Genomic DNA, 19,317 nt, shown 5'->3' with positions numbered 1-19,317 from the left:
TTACGAAATAACAGAGAGTTAGAAAGACAGAAAAGAAAGAGGAAGACAGAAGGGGGGGCAGGGACAGAGAAGAGTCTGGCCGTAGGGTCTCTAAGATTTGTTCAAATGTTATGACTTCAGCAGAGAAGACCTACCTCGAAACTAGAATTCCCCGGCTGAATAGCTGGACCATCAAACAAACACAAAATTAATGGCAAAGGGACACCTCACCCTTGCGAGCAAATGCTGACTCCGTTGATAGAGACGGATAGCCCGTGGAGGCCGGCTGGCAGGGCGGGAAGCACCACCTCCAAGCCCCAAGCCATCTGTGCACGAACCACAGCTCGGGCACCACCAACGTGGACCTCCACGGCTAAATCTGTCGAGTTCATCAGGGACGTCATTCCAATGAGCAGGGTCTCGCCTCCTGTGTTAAAAGAGTCCATTAGCCTCTGGGATGTGGGTGTGTGGGCTCAACCGCCTATTCAATTCTAAAAGTGTGTTTTGGGATTAAATACGTGGTCAGCCCTATGCATAATACTCTAAGAGTTTCGATACCAATCTACTTTTTTTTCCATGAAATATCTAGCAACTCTTTTTCACAGAGCTACATCCTATAATCCATCTCAAGGCATAAAAGCAAAATTGGCAGGACCATTATACAAGGGGCACTAACTTATTTCTGTGCAAAGGCAAATCAAGAAGTAGTTTAGAGAACGAATGGTCTTCATAACCAGCAAAGAGCATCCATCTCCTTTTTTCTTAACCTCCACTTTTGCACTGTAGAAGTCTAATGCTCTACCTTCAGCGTGCACTGAGCCGCATTATAACACATATGTGCATAAAATAGTTATAGTTTACAGAGCACTTCCATATATGTTATGCCATTTGATCTTCACACTGTCCCAATGGTGTGTATAGTGTACAGGCAGCCAGTATGCTGGCATTTTGCATTTCAGGAAACTAAGGCACAACACCCAAGGCCTCACAGCTAATCAATGGAAAATTCAAGTCCTTGGTCTTCAGTCTTATATTTTAACATATTTTTAGTTTAATTAGCAACTCTGCTTATATATTGTGTGTACTATTAACACTTTAATCATCGCTTTTAATTCAAATATGGATTGAGGACCATGAGAAAGATGCAGCAAGGGGCACAAAAATAAGCTAAATATTGATCCTTCTCACAAAGAGTTCTCGAAGATAATGAAATAGGGGACCAAAGAGCTTCAGCAGAAGGCACACTAGAAGAGACGTGCAAATTGGGCGGCGCTTGTGGCTCAAAGGAGTAGGGCCCCTGCCCCATATACTGGAGGTGGTGGGTTCAAACATGGCCCCGGCCAAAAAACTGCAAAAAAAAAAGAGAGAGAGAGGGAGAGAGAGAGGTGCAAATTAAGCACTGGACAGCTCAAATCAGCGCAATGTTAGGAATATTAGGAGAGGGCTCATGGGCAAGGCAGTACCGGAAAAACAGTTTAAAGGATAAATTCTAAGAGAAAGTGATAGAGAAGCGGGGACTTTACACTAATTCTAAAAATGTCACGTTTTTATTCCAAGTCTTTTATAGCACGTTCTTACTTCATCCTCCAGAAGCTTAGAGAGAAAAGGAAGAGAATGAGGTGACTTTCTGGAAGACAAGCTACATGTAGATACAGGTATGAACTCTAAATCTATGGGGGTAAGCCAAATTGATGGTGCTAGGGCCACAGACAGTCCTGAGGGGTCTCTGCTTAATTCAGTGGACAGTGGAGACCTCCAAAGTCTTCTAAGCAAGGAAAGGACACGATTGAAACTATTCTTCCAGCTTATAAGATAAACTGAAAATGCGGGAGGGGAGCATGCAGTCTGCAGACAACTGGAATCTTACCGAGGGCCAGAAATCAATTGTGCAACAGCAGTAGTGGAAATAAACGCACCTGCCTTTCCCACATCTCGGTGTGCCCACAGAGATGCAGCTTGGGATGACGCCTCCCTGGTCCTTTAGCCTCTAACAGTTGAGAATCACTGCATGTCTGGGATGCCACAGCCAATCCGATGCAGAGAAAGAAGTTGCTTAAAAGAGAGGGATGTGGCATGGTAACGGTGAATCTGTACTCAAATCCTTGGCCTCCATCTAATCACCTCTGTGACTTTGGGTGACTAGCTTGGGCTCTCAAAACCTCGGAAATGTTTTCATCATTAAGATGGTAATAAGGCTTCTCCTCTGTGGCTTACTGTAGGAAGTTAGATACATGTCTCTTGGGAAAGCACACAAAGAGGCCTCGTTCAACTCTGTTCTCTTCCTCCTTCTGTGCCCTCTTTACTTCTTCGTGTCCTCCCAATCTCTACTGGGAACTCCTGATGTTTCAACGTAGTGAGTTCAAGGGACTTCAGGGCTGCTCAAGGAAAAAGGCAGAACCACTAGGTGGCAGCAGCACAAAATGAGCTTTCTTCAAGGGTTTGTTTTTTGGTTTGGGTTTTTTTTTTAATTTCAAATTAATGGGAGGGTACAACTAGGTTACAATGTTTGCATTTGTTAGGTAAAGTCCCTCTTGTAGTTGTGTCCCACACCCAAGAGGTGTGCCATATACCCTTACATTGTGCCCATTAAGTGGGAGCACAGCCATCCCCTCTCTCCCCCCTTCCTTCCTCCACCCCAACTTGAATTGAACTGAGTTTTTCTCTTATGTAGGTGTGCATTAGTTCATCTCCTGGCTTCATATTAGTATTCAAGGGTTATTTTAACAGATTTAGAGAGAAAGAAAAAGTCTGACAGGGACACCTTCCCCAGCCCGTGGTACAAGGCCACCACCTGGAAGGGAAGGAAGATGGGGGAATACTGGGAGGAAGAAAGCTCAGAGAGGGGGCTTCTGTGTGACCTCACCAAGCAGCCTGGTGAGTAGGCTATGGGTTAGAGAGCTCTAAACAGTTTGGGGTCTTTGATAGCCCCAGGGGTTTATCTTAGCTGTGGCTAACTGATAATTGTGTGTAGTTTTAAGAGGTATGCAAAGCAAGCAGGCTCTAAATGTCTAAAAATATGCTCCTGTTGATTATATTGAAAATAATTGAATGTATAAAAACTTAAATTGGCACTGTTGGGCTTTTAAGCTAAGGGGTCCCAAGACACTGTGAAGAGGTAACCAACATAGGGCCAACATGCAGAGGCCATCTTTGGCTCATTAACATAACACTTGGAATGTGGCGCAATGCTGGCCTTCGCTTCCACAAAGCTTACTTACTCCATGGCAGTTTCTGGACTGTACTTTCATCACCCACTTTATCTCCAATTTTCATGATTACCTTGAAAAAATTATTCCCACTAACAAATAGGGAAAATAGAGACAAAAGAAATTAAATATCTTGCCTAAGGAGTATGTGAAATTAAACTAAACTTGGCCTGAGGAGGCCTCTATACCCTGAGTCCCTACATAATGAGTTGCAACCTAACTTGTAGTAAATGAACTGAAGCCTAATTTAGGATTGTATATATATACACACACACACTTTTTTTTTTTTTTTGAGCCCTTGGTAGAGTGCTGTGGCATCGCAGCTCACAGAAACCTCCAACTCTTGGGCTTAAGCGATTCTCTTGCCTTAGCCTCCTGAGTAGCTGGGACTACACGTGCCCGCCACAACACTCGGCTATTTTTTGTTGCAGTTGCCACTATTGTTTTAGCTAGCCAGGGCCAGGTTCAAACCTGCCACCATCAGTATATGGGGCTGGTGCCCTACCTGAGTTTCAGCTCATCACAGCAGCTGAGCTTTAGCTAATCACAGGCTACCCACTAATCAGACAATGCCCAGTAAGGCAAACAGGAAACTGTAACCAATCAAACTGTTTCTGGACATCACTTCCATTTTCTTTCTTTATTTATTTATTTTTATTAAATCATAGCTGTGTACATTAGTATGATCATGGGGCACCATACACTTGGTTTATAGATCACTTGACACGTTTTCATCACACTAGTTAACATAGCTTTCGTAGCATCTTCTTAGTTATTTTGCCAAGACCTTTACATTCCACATTTACTAGGATTCACATATACCCTTGTAAAATGCACTGCTGGTGTAATCCCACCAATCCCCTTCCCTCTACCCACCTCCCCCCTCCCTCCCCTCCTTTTCCCCCTTCTCCCCATTCCTAAGTTGTAACTGGGTTATAGCTTTCATGTGAAGGTCCTACATTAGTTTCATAATAAGGGTGAGTACATTGGGTGCTTTTTCCTCCATTCTTGAGACACTTTACTAAGAAGAATATGTTCCAGCTCCATCCGTGTAAACATGAAAGAGGTAAAGTCTCCATCTTTTTTCAAGGCTGCATAATATTCCATGGTGTACATATACCACAATTTATTAATCCATTCGTGGATCGATGGGCACTTGGGCTTTTTCCATGACTTAGCAATTATGAATAGGGCTTCAATAAATATTCTGATACAAATATCTTTGTTATGGTGTGATTTTTGGTCTTCTGGGTATATGCCCAGTAGAGGGATTACAGGATTGAATGGCAGATCTATTTTTAGATCTCTAAGTGTTCTCCATATCTCTTTCCAAAAGGAATGTATTAATTTGCATTCCCACCAGCAGTGCAAAAGTGTTCCCTTTTCTCCACATGCACGCCAACATCTCTGGTCCTGGGATTTTGTGATATAGGCTAGTCTCACAGGAGTTAGATGATATCTCAAAGTAGTTTCGATTTGCATTTCTCTGATGATTAAAGATGATGAGCATTTTTCATATGTCTGAAGGCCGTGCACCTGTCTTCTTCAGAGAAGTTTCTCTTCAAGTCCCTTGCCCAACCTGCGATGGGATCCCTTGTTCTTTTCTTGCTAATGAGTTTGAGTTCTGTGTGGATTCTGGTTATTAAACCTTTGTTGGAGACATAACCTGCGAATATCTTCTTCCATTCTGAGGGCTGTTTGCTTGCTTTACTTACTGTGTTCTTGGCTGTGCAGAAGCTTTTTAGTTTGATCAAGTCCCAATAGTGTATTTTTGAAGCAGCTTCAATTGCCCGGGGGGTCCTTCTCATAAAAAACTCGCCCAACCCAATTTCTTCAAGGGTTTTCCCTGCACTCTCTTCTAGTATTTTTATAGTTTCATGTCTTAGGTTTAAATCTTTAATCCAGTGAGAGTCTATCTTGGTTAATGGTGAGAGGTGTGGGTCCAGTTTCAGTCTTCTACAGGTTGCCAGCCAGTTCACCCAGCACCATTTGTTAAATAGGGAATCTTTTCCCCACTGAATGTTTTTAATTGGCTTGTCAAAGATTAAATAACGGTAATTAGCTGGATTCATCTCTTGGTTCTCTATTCTGTTCCAGACATCTACTTCTCTGTTTTTGTGCCAGTACCATGATGTTTTGATCACTATCGATTTATAGTATAGTCTGAGGTCTGGTAGCATGATTCCTCCTGATTTGTTTTTATTTCTGAGTAATGTCTTGGCTATTCGAGGTTTTTTTCTGATTCCATATAAAACAAAGTATTGTTTTTTCAAGATCTTTAAAGTATGACAGTGGAGCTTTAATGGGGATTGCGTTGAAATTATATATTGCTTTGGGTAGTATGGACATTTTAACAATGTTGATTCTTCCCAACCATGAGCATGGTATATGTTTCCATTTGTTAACATTCTCAGCTTTCTCTTTTCTTAGAGTTTCATAGTTCTCTTTATATAGATCTTTCACGTCCTTTGTTAGATAAACTCCCAAGTATTTCATCTTCTTTGGCACTACTGTGAATGGGATAGAGTCCTTAATTGTTTTTTCAATTTGACTATTTTTGGTATATATAAAGGCTACCGATTTATGAATGTTGATTTCGTAACCTGAGACACTGCTGTATTCCTTGATCAATTCTAAGAGTTTTGTAGTAGAGTCCCTAGTGTTTTCCAGATATACAACCATATCATCTACGAAGAGCGAAAGTTTCATCTCTTCTGATCCTTTTCTGTCTATGAATAAGGCCTGAGCTCTCTGAAACTCACCTGGTTCTGAGAGCTGCCTGATTAGCAAACCATTCTTTGTTCAAATAAACTCTATGAATTTCATATGCTGGAAGTTTTTCCACTTGTTTCTGACTGTAGAAAAACTACACAAATGGTCCTGCATATGAAATTCTGAAGAGATGTGTAGCACTCCAACTTAAAAGAGACTTTCCCGATGGGCTACCACACTTTGTGGACTTCATAATATGTTCTTTATTCTGCCTATAGAAAGATTTGAATGCAAGTGCAAATTCTAAAAGAATGCATTGTACTGTAGGTATCATTAACATGAACTTCTTGGGCTTGGTCAATTGTCAAGCTAATCCTAGTTGCCTTTGAGGCACTGATACAATGTATTTATTCTTTTCTGTAGGATAATTTCATTAAAAGGCAAAATCACTGAAATCTGAATATAATACGAAGCTCCCTCCTCCCTTTCTACCTCAGTGGGAAGAATCTATACCACCAAGGAACTTTATACACTTTGGTCGCCCGAGACAGCAAATTCTTCCTCCACACTATCTGAGCTGAATGATAATGACAAGCTAAAGGACATTCACTTTATTTATATACTTTTGAGCTATGGAAAATTAAAATAGTATCATAAAAATTGAATTCAGGCTTTCAGGAGGTAAGAATGTGAAGGTCTTATAATAATATATCCTTAAATATGGCTACTAAAATCTGTTTAGTAGCCAACACCCAGAAAAGGGTGTTTATCTGGTATTTTTTCAAATCTATATGGTATGACATGATAATAAACTGTTATAATTTTATCTTGTCAAATTTTCTGAATCATCAATGAAAGATTAAATTATTTCATTTAGTTGGTGCTAATGAATTCATTCTTTTCATACATAGTCTCAAGGAAGAATTCATAATCAAAACATCCTACTCTTTAATTGTACTATTAATAAAAAACTGCTACAATAGAAATTGCTGATAAAAACAGCATTTTACAGTTCATTATAAGTGATTAAGTGCTTGTGATCTGCAAACAGACTATGTGGGTTCAAATCTCGGCTCTGTTTCTTAGTAAAAGCAACGTCTTAGACAAATTACTCATTCTCTCTATTCTTTATGTTCCTTATGCATAAACTGAAGCTAATAATCCTATAAATTAGTGGCAAGGATTAATTTAAAGCTTATTATATGTCTATGGTATTATTGGCACATACTAAGTGCCCAAGAAATATTTGTTGAATTACTACCTTTGAATTCCTATATATTTTTCATGATGGAAATAAATAGTCTCAATTTTGCAAGAACAAACAGATATCAGGAGATAGAGTCAATGATGGCTAAGATGGAAAAAAAAATCTTGTGTAAACTTTTTTTTTTCAGTTAAAGAAAACTTCAAAACATAATAAAATGTATAGGATATTGATTTTCCTTTTTATAGGATCAATGCTGTAAAAAGATCTTACAGTAGCATGTATTTTACCTGCTATGTTGCTTCTGTTTCTGCTGAGAGTCACAATCACTGGATTTAAAGAGGAGACATACGTAAATGCTCTGGGAAGTACTGCAGAATGGTCCCCTCTGACGACAGTCACATTCACAATGTGTCCATCTTTGCCCTGAAAAATCAATTTTGAAACTCAAGTCTCAGTTTGATTCTAAAGTAAGACTGACTTGAGTGAAGAGGAAAAGTCCTTATAGAATTGGTTTAAATGGTTAATTTCAAGGAAGTTGTTTTTAAAGGATCAAACCTTTCTTTCTCCTCCCCACTTCTCTCTTGCTCTCACTCATTCTCCCCTGCTCTCTCTTTCCCTCCCTCTCTCTGACACACACACACACACAGAGTGACAAGTACTTAGACGAGGCAAGTGCAGTGTTAAATAGCTCCAAAAGGACCGTGCCATTACTCTGCAAATAATAATGATTTGCAACTAACACATTAATTGTTTCTGCAAGAAATGGCAATTTTAAGTAACTGTCTATACCTAGCTGAACTATCCTGTAAGTATGAGTGTACTTTCAAACACATAATTTCTCTTCCACATTTCTCTTTCACAGGGTGTTTTGTAAGGTTATGATCTCACAAAAACTAAATAATAATTTTAAAAAAGAAGATACAAACTCTAAGAAACTGTGGATCTATGTAGGACAGCAAATCAAGGGAAATACTAGGATGAAATCTGTAGATTACACCTAGGAAATAACCAACACAGATTGAAGCAGGAGAATAGAGAGCTTCAAAAAAAAAACACTAACTAACATGTTGAAACTTTTTTTTAAAATGGTGGATTTTTATTATAAGAAAGGCATGTTTTTAAAAAAATCTCTAGGGAAGAAAACAAAGAATTACAAATGAACAAAATATACATTACCTGATTCTGCCAGCATCACTTACACAGTTATAATAACATAAACATGTTTTACTGATTTGACAAAAAAATGGTACCATAACTATATTCAAAAGAACTGAAAGTGTTTGTTTCAGAAAGGAGGATTTGAAGAAAGGGAAAGAGAAGGAGAAGGATGAGAGCATGATTTGCTATTTGGCTTTTAACCTTATATCTATCACTCTGATTGAAATAAAAGTTTGCTTTTTTAATGTTTATCCTCTCTGATTAAAAAAATCCAAACAGTACATATTTACCCACAAAATGGCAAATACATATTAAAATGATAATACCCAGTGTTGGCCAAAGTGTCAAAAATCAGATATTTACACAGTGATGATGGGAATATACATTAAAAAGGAATTTCAGGCAATAGAACACAACATATCAAAAGTTTCAAGTTTAGATTAATTTATCTTCCATCTCTAACTGAGATTAATTTATCTCAATTTATCCTGAGAAAATAAATATGCCTCAAAATATAGTTATTAGGATGACCAAAGCTCTGTTGTTCAGTAAAGAATAGTTAAACAAATTACAGCACGAGCATATATTGGAATTCTATGTAGTTTACATATAAAACCTAGCTTTTCATAAAATTTAAGAAATTTGATAAAGTAAAAATATAGGAGCAATGATCAAAGAATATTCTGAAATTAATCTCCTAGAGAATATTTGTTCAGTAGACAGCCATCTCTGGGGGTCAGGGGTGTGCTAAGAATGTTGATGATGCAAAGAGCAATTCTGACTAGAAAGCTCAGTCGCAGCTGTGAGGGTGACTTGTCACCAACAACACCAGGGAAGGGCCCTGACTCAAATTCATTAATAAGCCACGAGACAACACTCCCTAAAAGGAATGAAAAAGCCCAGAAACTTGTTTTTAAGGGGGAAAAGATGCACTGGGGAATAATTAGGAAGTTATTTCATATCCTTTTTTTCTTCATTGGAAGAATAAGAGTTGTCTTGAGCCACACATTGAATATACAAACACTCATGAAAGCTGTGTAGCAAAAAAGAGGTCCGTGCATACTTTTCGTGCTGACACCACAGATAAGCAAGAAAAGTCCTCAAGAAGTCAGCATTCAGCCCACAAGCCACAGGTTGGACACCCCTGCTAGAAGTTTCTATGCTCCACCATTCACATTCATGCAGAAAAAAATATCTGGTGAAAACTAAGTTATTTTTTGTTTGTTTAAGAGAGAAAAGAATCTTAATATATGTAAGTTTTACAAACCAGCACCAAGAATGTGCACTGGATAAAGGTATGTATTCTTTGGTACTAATGGTCACTGAGTGCGGACAGGAACTGTCGGGTTGTAGTAATTTAAAATGAATTCACTGATATTAATTACAAGCTCCATTAGTGGGATCACTTCACAGCAAAACAGACGATATAAAAAATGTAAGCATACTATCATGACAAGAGGTTCACATCGGTTAATTTAATTCCAAGAAATGAATCCCTGAAAACTTTATGTTAATAATGGTTTCCCACCCTAGAGAAGGAGAGGCCGAAGGAATCCACTTACCATAGGTGGAACTCTGCATTGAATTCTTCGTGAACTGCTTGTGGTGACATTGATGGCACAAGACTGAGACCCAAAGAACACCAGTCTAACATCTTCCAAACTAGAGCCTCGGATGGTGGCCCAGAGCCCTCCTGTGACAAAAACAGCATTTTCATATGGGATCCACAGCCATGTTGGCAGACAAAAACTAACCATCCAGAAGAAAGTTAAAATGAAATTAAAATATGAAACTCTTTAGTCAAGACACAAGGCAGTGCTCAAAAAAGGTACAGCGCAGAAAAAGACTGAAGTTAAATATGCAAACTATCGAATAGAGAGGGAGAAACAGTGAACGGGAGCAGAGAGAAGAAATACAACCCGCAGGCCTTTAAGAGTAAAACGCAGGGGCACAATATTGCCATGAGTCAGAACAGTAGATGGAAAACTGTTTTTGCCCCTGGATTTTACAATATCATTTCTTCCAATCCTATAAAACATATTCTATTCCTGAAAACCCAAGTGTTAGAGAGCATTAGGATAGAGCAGTGGCTCAGAGCCAGGGACACAGGCTGCTCTGCCACGTCAAGCAGGTCACTACAGCGTGGTCCCTGAGCTGACTGGTCCTCATTCTCCCCTTCTCTAACTGATGGCATTAGCCCGCTCAGCTTTGCAATTCTACACCATGTGTACTAGTTCTAGTCACCTAGATGGTAGAGAAATGACTGGTGTCACCAACCACTGCCATGAAAATCTCTCTGGTGCCCACCGAGGAGCAGCCACAGAAACCCCCTTCTCCTTTTCACTGCAGACATCAGTAAGAGGAAGGCTGCCTCCACTTCTGCTATGATCATGACACATTGTCCTGTGTTCACTCCTGCCCCTTCTGGATTTTTCTCCCACACACTTGCCACCACCTCGTAAAGACCAGAGTCTTTGTTTTCATTTGCTGTATTATAGCATTAATAGCGCCCAGCACATAATGACAGTGATACAAATTGTTCTCACAGTTGTTGATGGTTAAAAAAAGTTAAAGAGGTGGTGATACTTGGCTGTTTTCATTTGAAAATTGAAGTGCCTCACAAGAATCTGTGCCTTAGGAGAAGGCAACACTATTTCAGTAAAAAAAAAAAAAAAATGGATCAAGACCATATATAAAGCAAATCTAAGATATTCCTTTAAAAAAATCCTTCTAAGGGTGCTTCTGCATCTAGGCAAGTGGTGATTTAGAATATTAGCCACATTATATACACGTATCCCTCACACCTCAACTCTTCTGTAAATTTCTAACTAGTAGGCATCAGCCTGGTTTTCATGAAATCCCATATAGCAGTATTTCTCAAACTGCACTATTCATAGAAATTGCCTGAGGATCTTATTAAATTGCACATTGACTCAGGAGGTCTGGTTGGAGCCTGAGACTCGGTGTTTCTGTTAATATTAAGCTCATGGTGATGCAGATACTGCAGCTGGTCTAGGACCACGCTCTAAGTACTAAGGTCTTCGGCACCTAGCACAGGGCTCTACACAGGAAAGCTCAATCAGCGCTAAGTGATGGATTAAGCTCGATTGATTGATCAACACTAGTTGATTCTATATAGCTAGCAGAGCAAAGAAAGGTTAATAAGGAGAGTTTAAATCCAGTAATAAGGAACGTAGCAGCTAGAGCCTCTCCCTCCCTCCTTTTCTCCTTAGTCTTAAAATTACTTGCACCCACCAAATATATCCCTTCTCTGAGTTTTCTTTCGCTAAAATATAAATGTGTGGTATATGATCCTCCCACTCCCTTCAATATGTATTATTGGTACAGCTTATAGGATGATCAACTCATTCCAGTTTTCTGGGGACCAAGTGTTAGTAGTGAGAGTTCTGCATCCAGTTCTGAAACTGAAAGTCTTGTGACCTGGAACTCCCTCAGTCCTAGGCAAAGGGGAAATTTGGTGATCCTACTTGTGCAAGGTGCTTTGTGTATGGAAAATGAAGATGAATGAGTCTCCTGGCTGCCTTGAAGGTGTCTACAATCTAGTTGGGGGGCGGGGAGCTAGAGTGTGTGGCCTGAACTGCAAAGGTAACTTTGTAAGAAGATCGAAGTCCCTTATAAATATAGTGAAAAGACTGTCCTGTGCCCTAAACTCAAACCAATAATTATGGATTAACATAGAATATGATTTTGCTCTCTGTAGAGGAAAATCTGGCTCCTTCCTGAAGTCCCTGGGAAATTACAAGTGCTGCCTGCCCTGTTTCAGGTGTAGAGAAGAGGTGGGGAGGGCCTCATACTTCACTCTTCAGGCAAAGCAGAGACAGAAGCAAGCTGTTTCTTTGAACAAGGACTCTGTGGCCAAAACACTGCCTTAAAATATGATTTAAGCTGAAGTCCTCTGGCCACCAAAATAAACCATAACAAAAGTCTATTAGGGAATCTGTGCTGTAAAATGCAAACATTAGAAAACATAAGCATGAGTATTCTGAGATTCTTGCGATCTGGCTGGGTTATTATGAACCAGTTGCGTCCCAGTGAAAGTACCAAGTCATGGAGAGATTTCTGGTTTTCCACGGAACTAAGACCCAATCCACAGGGTCATGTTGACATGACCCACTGCCCTCTGCATTCGCACAACTCCAACAGTAACTGGCTCTGCGTACTAGCCACATACCCATTGTAGATCAGCTAGCACATGTTTGTGGAATAGCTATGTTCAAAGTTCCTACAGGGCGGGCAAGCCCTGTACTTCACATTTGTCCAGTGTTTTTATTTTTAAAAAGATTTCCCATCTATTGACTCATTTTAATCCACACAAATATAGGCAACCTACAAGTCAAGCATCCTTAGATGCCTGGTCTGCAGTAAAACCGAGGAGTGAGACAGGGCTGGTTTTCACACCAGCTCCACGTCTTTCCCTGCGAAGCTTGGGGAAGTCACTCTTTTCTTAGAAACACCATTATCTCATCTGCAAAATATGGATAATAATTTTATTCCTTGGGCAGTTGTAAGCATTTGGAGGTGCAACTACTTAGAAGAAATATATGATAGTGTGGCTATTACTATCATTATTAGGAAAATAATTAGAACCCAAACAAGTAACTGCAACTTCTAAGGTCACACCTCAACTTCTCAGACCTCTGACTTGTGGTGGGATGAAAACCCAGGCACATATCCTAACGCCCAATCCACCATTGTTTCCTTGAGACCAGACGAACCTGGTGACTCAGGGACTAGCCCAAGTACATATGACAACACAGCCAAACTATAATTTTTTATGTGGCGAGTGAGTGTATTTAAGGGCTCAAATGCCTGTTGCTCATTAGAAGGGCTGATGTCAGAAAACAAAAAGCTATGACTCACAGGGAATATGGAATTTATTACAGGGCAGGACTGGATGCCTAACAGCAAGGCCATGAGCTTCACAGGGTCAGGTGCATGGTAAGGCCCTCCCCAGATTACCAATCTCTGCAGCTCTGGAAGGTTCCACAGCATCCACTCTAGGCTCCACCTTCAGGAAGAGGCCTTCTCCACTGGCATTGATGGCAAGACCAGAGGTTCTCACCAACATCAAGATCTGATGCTCTCCCACTGGTAGCAGGTCCGTGTGACAGACCACATTTGTTTGGTTTGAGAAAATAACTCTGCAGTTTGTTTGGTTCACCGTAACCTGCAAGGACTTGGAGTCACTAGAGAAACCAGTTCCAGCAATGTAAACCAGTAGGTTGGTGTCAGCATCTTAAAAGAGAGAAAAAATTAAAAAAAAAAATTGTCTCTCAGTGATACCATTTCATTTAAGATATCTCTCTCTAACATCCGATGTTTGTTCCCTTTCCCCTAACCCTCCCAAATTTCAGGGAGTTGAAAATTGACTCAAATGTTGGACATCTGAATCTATTATTATAGTACAGAGCCCCCATCTTAAATTCTCAAACTAGTAATGAGGAATCACTGCTTAATAAAAAAAAAATCAAAGAATATTTTAAAATAAGACACAAGGAGAATAAAACATTTCAAGTCATCAAAAATCTACTTGCACCTGTAATCTTAGCACCCTGGGAAGCTGAGGCAGGTGGATTGCCCGAGCTCGTGGGTTCGAGACCAGCCTGAGCAAGAGCGAGACCCCATCTCTAAAAATAGATGAGCATTGTGGCAGTGCCTGTGGTCCCAGCTATCTGGGAGGCTGAGGCAGGAAAATCACTTAAGCCCAAGAGTTTAAGGTTGCTGTGAGCTATGATGCCACAGCACTCTACCAAGGGTGACAAAGTGAACCTCTATCTCAAAAAGAAAAGAAAAAAATCTACTTATTCCCATTTCAAATAATGACGATATATCTCAGATGTACCAAAACATGCACTTTCTGCTGCACCACTCAACCTCCACCTAATAATGAATTGATAGTTCTTCTATCTACCCATCACTAGTGATATGGCCTCTAGCAAAATCACTTTGAGTCAGTTAAAACACATTCTTCCTAGTAAAGTATCACAAGAACGGAAAAATAAGTATCCAGTGTGCTCGGTTCTAAAATGAAGCCAATAGACAAACGAATACACACCTACACAAGAGAAAAACTCAATTCAATTCAGGTTGGGAGGAGGGAGAGGATTGGTGTGCTCCCCCTTAATGGGCACAACGTCGGGTTATATGGCACACCTCCTGAGCATGGGACACAACTACAACAGGGACTTTACCTAACAAATGCAAACATTGTGACCTGTTTGTACCCTCATATTAATCTGAAATTTTAAACAAAACCACTCTGAGTCTCAGGTTCATGTCCATCTCAATTGTTAAGTCACAAATCATACCAAGAGAATACCACATAGAATGGACCCAGGGAGTTGAGGCTTGGAGGTACTGGAAAGAACAAGAGCCTGGGCAATGAGCTGGTATGTCATTCACTTGCACAACCACCTGACAAAAGGAAAAAAAAATTATTTAGGCATTTCATATGCACAGGGTATTAACTTGTGAAGTTTCCCCAGCTAAAATGTGTTCGTGATCCCCTTATTGTCTTTCCTTTCTCTGTTTCACCAGCAATTAATCTTAAATTGCAACGAATAGCTCAAAACACATGATCCTTTCTTAAAATGGCGGTGGATTTACTGAAATCCATTTCTGTAATAAAATATGGTAAATCTTGTGTAAATTTCCTCTCTGTCATTTTTTATAAACTTAACATGCATAAAGACTTCTTATTGCTCAGTATTTCTAACCAGGCACCCACCTCATGTGAAAAGCCCTTTCTTTGCTAGTGAAGACCAACAAAGTAGGAACTTTCCTTCCACCAACACTCCATGAATATATAACTTAAGACTAAAGTGTTTGTGGACATTGATTGAAGGTGTGTCTAAGCTGCGGCCTGCAAGTCACATGCCGATCGTGTGAGGGCTATTTTGCTTGTCTGTAATGGGTGATACCACTAAAATTATGCACACGTCCTTCCTTTTTCTTTTTGCTCATCAGCTTTCGTTACTGGTTATGTATTTAATGTGTGGCCCACGACAATTCTACTTCTTCCAGTATGGCACAGAGAAGCCAAAAGGCTGGGCACCTCTCCAAGGTCTGTTTTGTCCTAAAATGGTACATTGCCAAAAAGGTTACTATTTGTCTTTCAAACAGTCTGGAATTAATGCTAATCTAATAGAACTTAAACAATACTTGGAAATGAGAAAGATGAACATGATATGGTGCAATTGATTCTCTACATATAAAAAAAGGTTTAAGAGTATTCATACCATATGACAGCGTTTGCTTCTGAAGGGAAGAGGAATTGGAACAGTATAGTTGATAAAGAACATCTAAATTTTATCTATATTATTTTATTTTTCCATAAAAAATTATTCATATATTAGAATGTGGATGACAAGTAGCAGATTGAGTATCCCTACGTTGGTTCTATTATTCTTTATTGTTTTTATGTTTTAAAACTTTCTCAAAAGAAGATGACCTATAACAAGAATATGGGACTAGAGAAGAGAAAAGCCCATTTTAAAGACAAAAGGAATCACTTAGTTCATTTACTTTCCAATACCCCTGAGTGGAAACATAAATCATATTCAGCAAGAGGATTCCTCTAATTCCTTTGCACCCTAAAAATAGTATCACTGATTATAATAGGATTTGTGGCTACAAGCATTTATGTTTTGCATAGTAGTTTACATACACTACAGAAGTAGAAAGAGTACACCGTAATACAAATGGTAAAAATGACCCTGGGGAGCTGAATCAATTGGTCCATGTTACAAATCAGTTGGAGGCTGAGTTAGACTTGAAACTAATACTTACACTTCAGGAGGCCCATCCATGCTTACCTGAGTGTTGTGGTTGGCAGTAGCTAACATGTCTCCAAATACAGGTCCAAGGAAAACTCCCCCATCATATATCACACGAGTGGTTGCAACAGGATTCAGTCCGGTAAGATTTCCATCAGAGACCTGAGATGGTTACATTTGTGGCAAACTCTGTCATGGAACAGAAATCTAATCTTGATGGGGGGGTGGGTCTAAAACACATGATAGGTGTCTTTTCACATTCTGTTTGAGATAATCAGACAGCTGAGAGAGCTGAAATCTAGACATCTAATAGTAAGGGCTAATGAAAACCTCAATAGATCGGAGAAATGTTTATTTGCAATTAGAGTTCCCAAAAAAGGCACAACAGACCAGTCTTTTCTCTAAGGCTTCATACATTTTCCTATGTATTTCTATTTTATATGTTTGAAAACAAAAATATTAAAATAAAATGTAAAGAAAAAGGGGTGAGATAACGGCAAGGTCTCCTACCCTCCCCCTCCCCCTCCACACCAATATTGTGTTTGAAAACCAGATGACCTGCAATGCCATATACCATAGAACTGAGAAAAAATTTCATTTGGGTCTTCATTTTATAATAACCAAATGCTAGATGATCATTAGATTATTTTGTAAAGCCCTAAATATGCAAGAGCATCTGGTTTTGTCATTATCCAAAGACAGCAAATTCTTTTCTAAACTTCCTTCTGCTACTCCATCTGCTTCCATGGTAATCTAAGTCAATCACATCTGCTTAAATTATCCAATAACAGATGTAGAATTATTGTACAGTGGACACTGACCAACAAATTCTCTACCTACACCAAATCATGAAAAGACATGTTGGGTTTAAAATGCTTTATTAGGGATACAAGATACAAAATATGTGTTAAGAAACTTTTAGGAGTAAAGATCACAAAATTCCTTTACTTGAATATTCCAACAAAATGAATAATTCATGAGAGTTTTCATTCATATAATTCTGATTTTTGTTTAATCAAGTTTCTCCAAAGCACCAAGTCTATACCATTAACAGGTATACTATACATACCCTGATAAAATTGGGCAAATCCCCAATCTGGGTGGACCAGGACAGGGTCCACACATGTTCATAGCAAGTGTTCAGATCCTCCTTCACAGCGAAGTCACTGGCGTTGAGGTATCTGGAGGTGACAGCATCAGCATTGTTCTGCAAAAGCTTGTGAAGGCGACTTGCAGAAATGTGCACAGGGACATCTGTGAGAGAAAGTTTTGAAACAAAAAACACAAGACGCTACTTAATCCACCTCACAGGGTTTCCTCATCAAGGGCAACAGAGAATAAATAAATATCAGGATGCCTACCAAATTTGCAGGAGACCCTCAAGGTCAAAACAGAGCTTCAGGGTGGCGCCTGTGGCTCAGTCGGAAAGGCGCCAGCCCCATATACCGAGGGTGGCGGGTTCAAACCCAGCCCCGGCCAAACTGCAACCAAAAAATACCCGGGCGCTGTGGCGGGCACCTGTAGTCCCAGCTACTCGGGAGGCTGAGGCAAGAGAATCGCTTAAGCCCAGGAGTTGGAGGTTGCTGTGAGTTGTGTGAGGCCCCGGCACTCTACCGAGGGCCATAAAGTGAGACCCTGTCTCTACCAAAAATAAAAAAAACCAGAGCTTCAAGAGAACTACAGCCCTAGCTAAACCATTTCTTTTCCTAACACAAATACAACTAGATGCCCATTTTTTCCATCATAGTATCTTTCATCAGTATCATATCACATAGCAAGCAGGGAGCCAAGTCATGTCAGACAAAACCAACTCAACTATCAACTCAAAATGTAAACTCCAGACACTCTCGTAATGCCTGAAAGTCTAATTAAATATTGGGCTTTCCCTGGAAAAATTTAGCTGGCTCTCTGAACAGAGAAAAGTTGGCCACTTTTCACAGGGAGTGGGGGAAGCATGCAGCAGCTGACACTCATAAAAACTTAGCCAACTCCGCTGAGGAATGTTGGCATTTAACTTTGGTTTCTCTATTAGAATTTTCTTTAAGCCCAACCACCTGCTTCCCCATTCCACATTCCCGCAGAGAAATAACAACACTGTGTTTGAACCCTGCTTCATGCCTTACCAAAAGTTTCCATTTCATTAGCTACTCCCAACAGCCCTGTGAGGAGGGTCATCTGGGTACCCTCACGCCTACTTTTAGAGATGAAGAAAATGAAACCCAATGATATTCAGAAGCTTCTCAACCCAGTCAGACAGTTTTAGATTAAAACCCAAGTTGCCATCTACCTCTCAAGAGCTTTCTTCTTGAATTCTACACTGCCCCAAAGGGTTAATAAAATATCACTGTATTTCTAAAAGGCCAACAAAATTCTTATCCTTTAAAAAAAAAAAAAACATGTTTCTACATGTACAAACCATTTCAGATCCATTCCCATTTCCAAAGGCCAGGTTAGTCTGACTTTCCCCACTTGTTTTCCAGAAAGTGATGTGAGGACTGTCAGCAATATCACATGGCATGGCGGCAGGAAGTTTCTCTGCCGGTGACCTCATCTTTCCTGAGAAGAGGAACTTAGCACAGAAATGGACTTCTTAGAGTAGGGCTGTGTTGCCATTTATTCACCCATTTATCAGACTCCAACTCTAGGGGCCTTCAACTTTTCCCAAGTTGCTCAATTATAGTAAAAACCACCACTCCATTCTTCCAACCCAAGAAGTTTTTGCAAGCCCAGTGTTTTTCTGCTTGAATGATGTACCAACTTTTAGACAACCCCTCTGGAGTTCTCCTGAGCCTTTCTATGACTCCCCATTTTTCTACCAAACAAATAGCATGTCATCATTACTTATCATTGTTTTTTTGTGAAATGTGTGTATTCTTGAAGGTTATAAGCACTACTCTAATTGCATCCTAAAGCTCTTTCTACATTTGTTGTGAACACTAAGATTCTGGGCAGCATATGGTGTGTCCATTGACTTTAACTCTAAAGGCCCATGACTACCATGGACTAAAAAATTCTAGCGAGACAAGGACTAACCTAAGAATCAAATACCTAGGTTCACATCTGGACTCTACCATCAGTTATTTGTATGACCTTTGGGCAAGTGTCAGAGTAGTTGGCTGAACGGTGTTCCCGCCCTCCCCCACCCAAAAAAGATAAATTAATGTCACAATTCTCAGAATATATGAAGTTAGCACATATGGCAAAAGAATGAATATTTCTTTATGTGACAAAGATGTGGTTAAGGGTCTTAAGAGAAGTT

At 39.8% G+C, this 19,317-nt stretch overlaps 1 protein-coding gene across 3 annotated transcripts in view; it reads right to left on the bottom strand.

The window, feature by feature from the left end:
* Window positions 1-19,317, bottom strand: part of PKHD1 (PKHD1 ciliary IPT domain containing fibrocystin/polyductin) — a 497,465-nt gene that overhangs the window by 411,836 nt on the left and 66,312 nt on the right. For all 3 annotated transcript variants that reach the window (XM_053602538.1, XM_053602539.1, XM_053602540.1), the window contains 7 exons: window positions 17,128-17,312; window positions 16,098-16,220; window positions 14,592-14,697; window positions 13,243-13,518; window positions 9,825-9,955; window positions 7,392-7,527; window positions 211-406 (listed from right to left, as the gene is read on the bottom strand). In XM_053602538.1, coding sequence (XP_053458513.1) covers window positions 211-406; window positions 7,392-7,527; window positions 9,825-9,955; window positions 13,243-13,518; window positions 14,592-14,697; window positions 16,098-16,220; window positions 17,128-17,312 — 1,153 coding nt within the window. The remainder of the gene's footprint in view (window positions 1-210; window positions 407-7,391; window positions 7,528-9,824; window positions 9,956-13,242; window positions 13,519-14,591; window positions 14,698-16,097; window positions 16,221-17,127; window positions 17,313-19,317) is intronic.

This window comes from Nycticebus coucang, chromosome 9 (genome assembly GCF_027406575.1).
Source record: "Nycticebus coucang isolate mNycCou1 chromosome 9, mNycCou1.pri, whole genome shotgun sequence".
Lineage (NCBI taxonomy): Eukaryota > Metazoa > Chordata > Mammalia > Primates > Lorisidae > Nycticebus > Nycticebus coucang.
The sequence above is the reverse complement of the archived record's forward strand: the minus strand, read 5'-3'. Positions and strand labels throughout refer to the sequence as shown.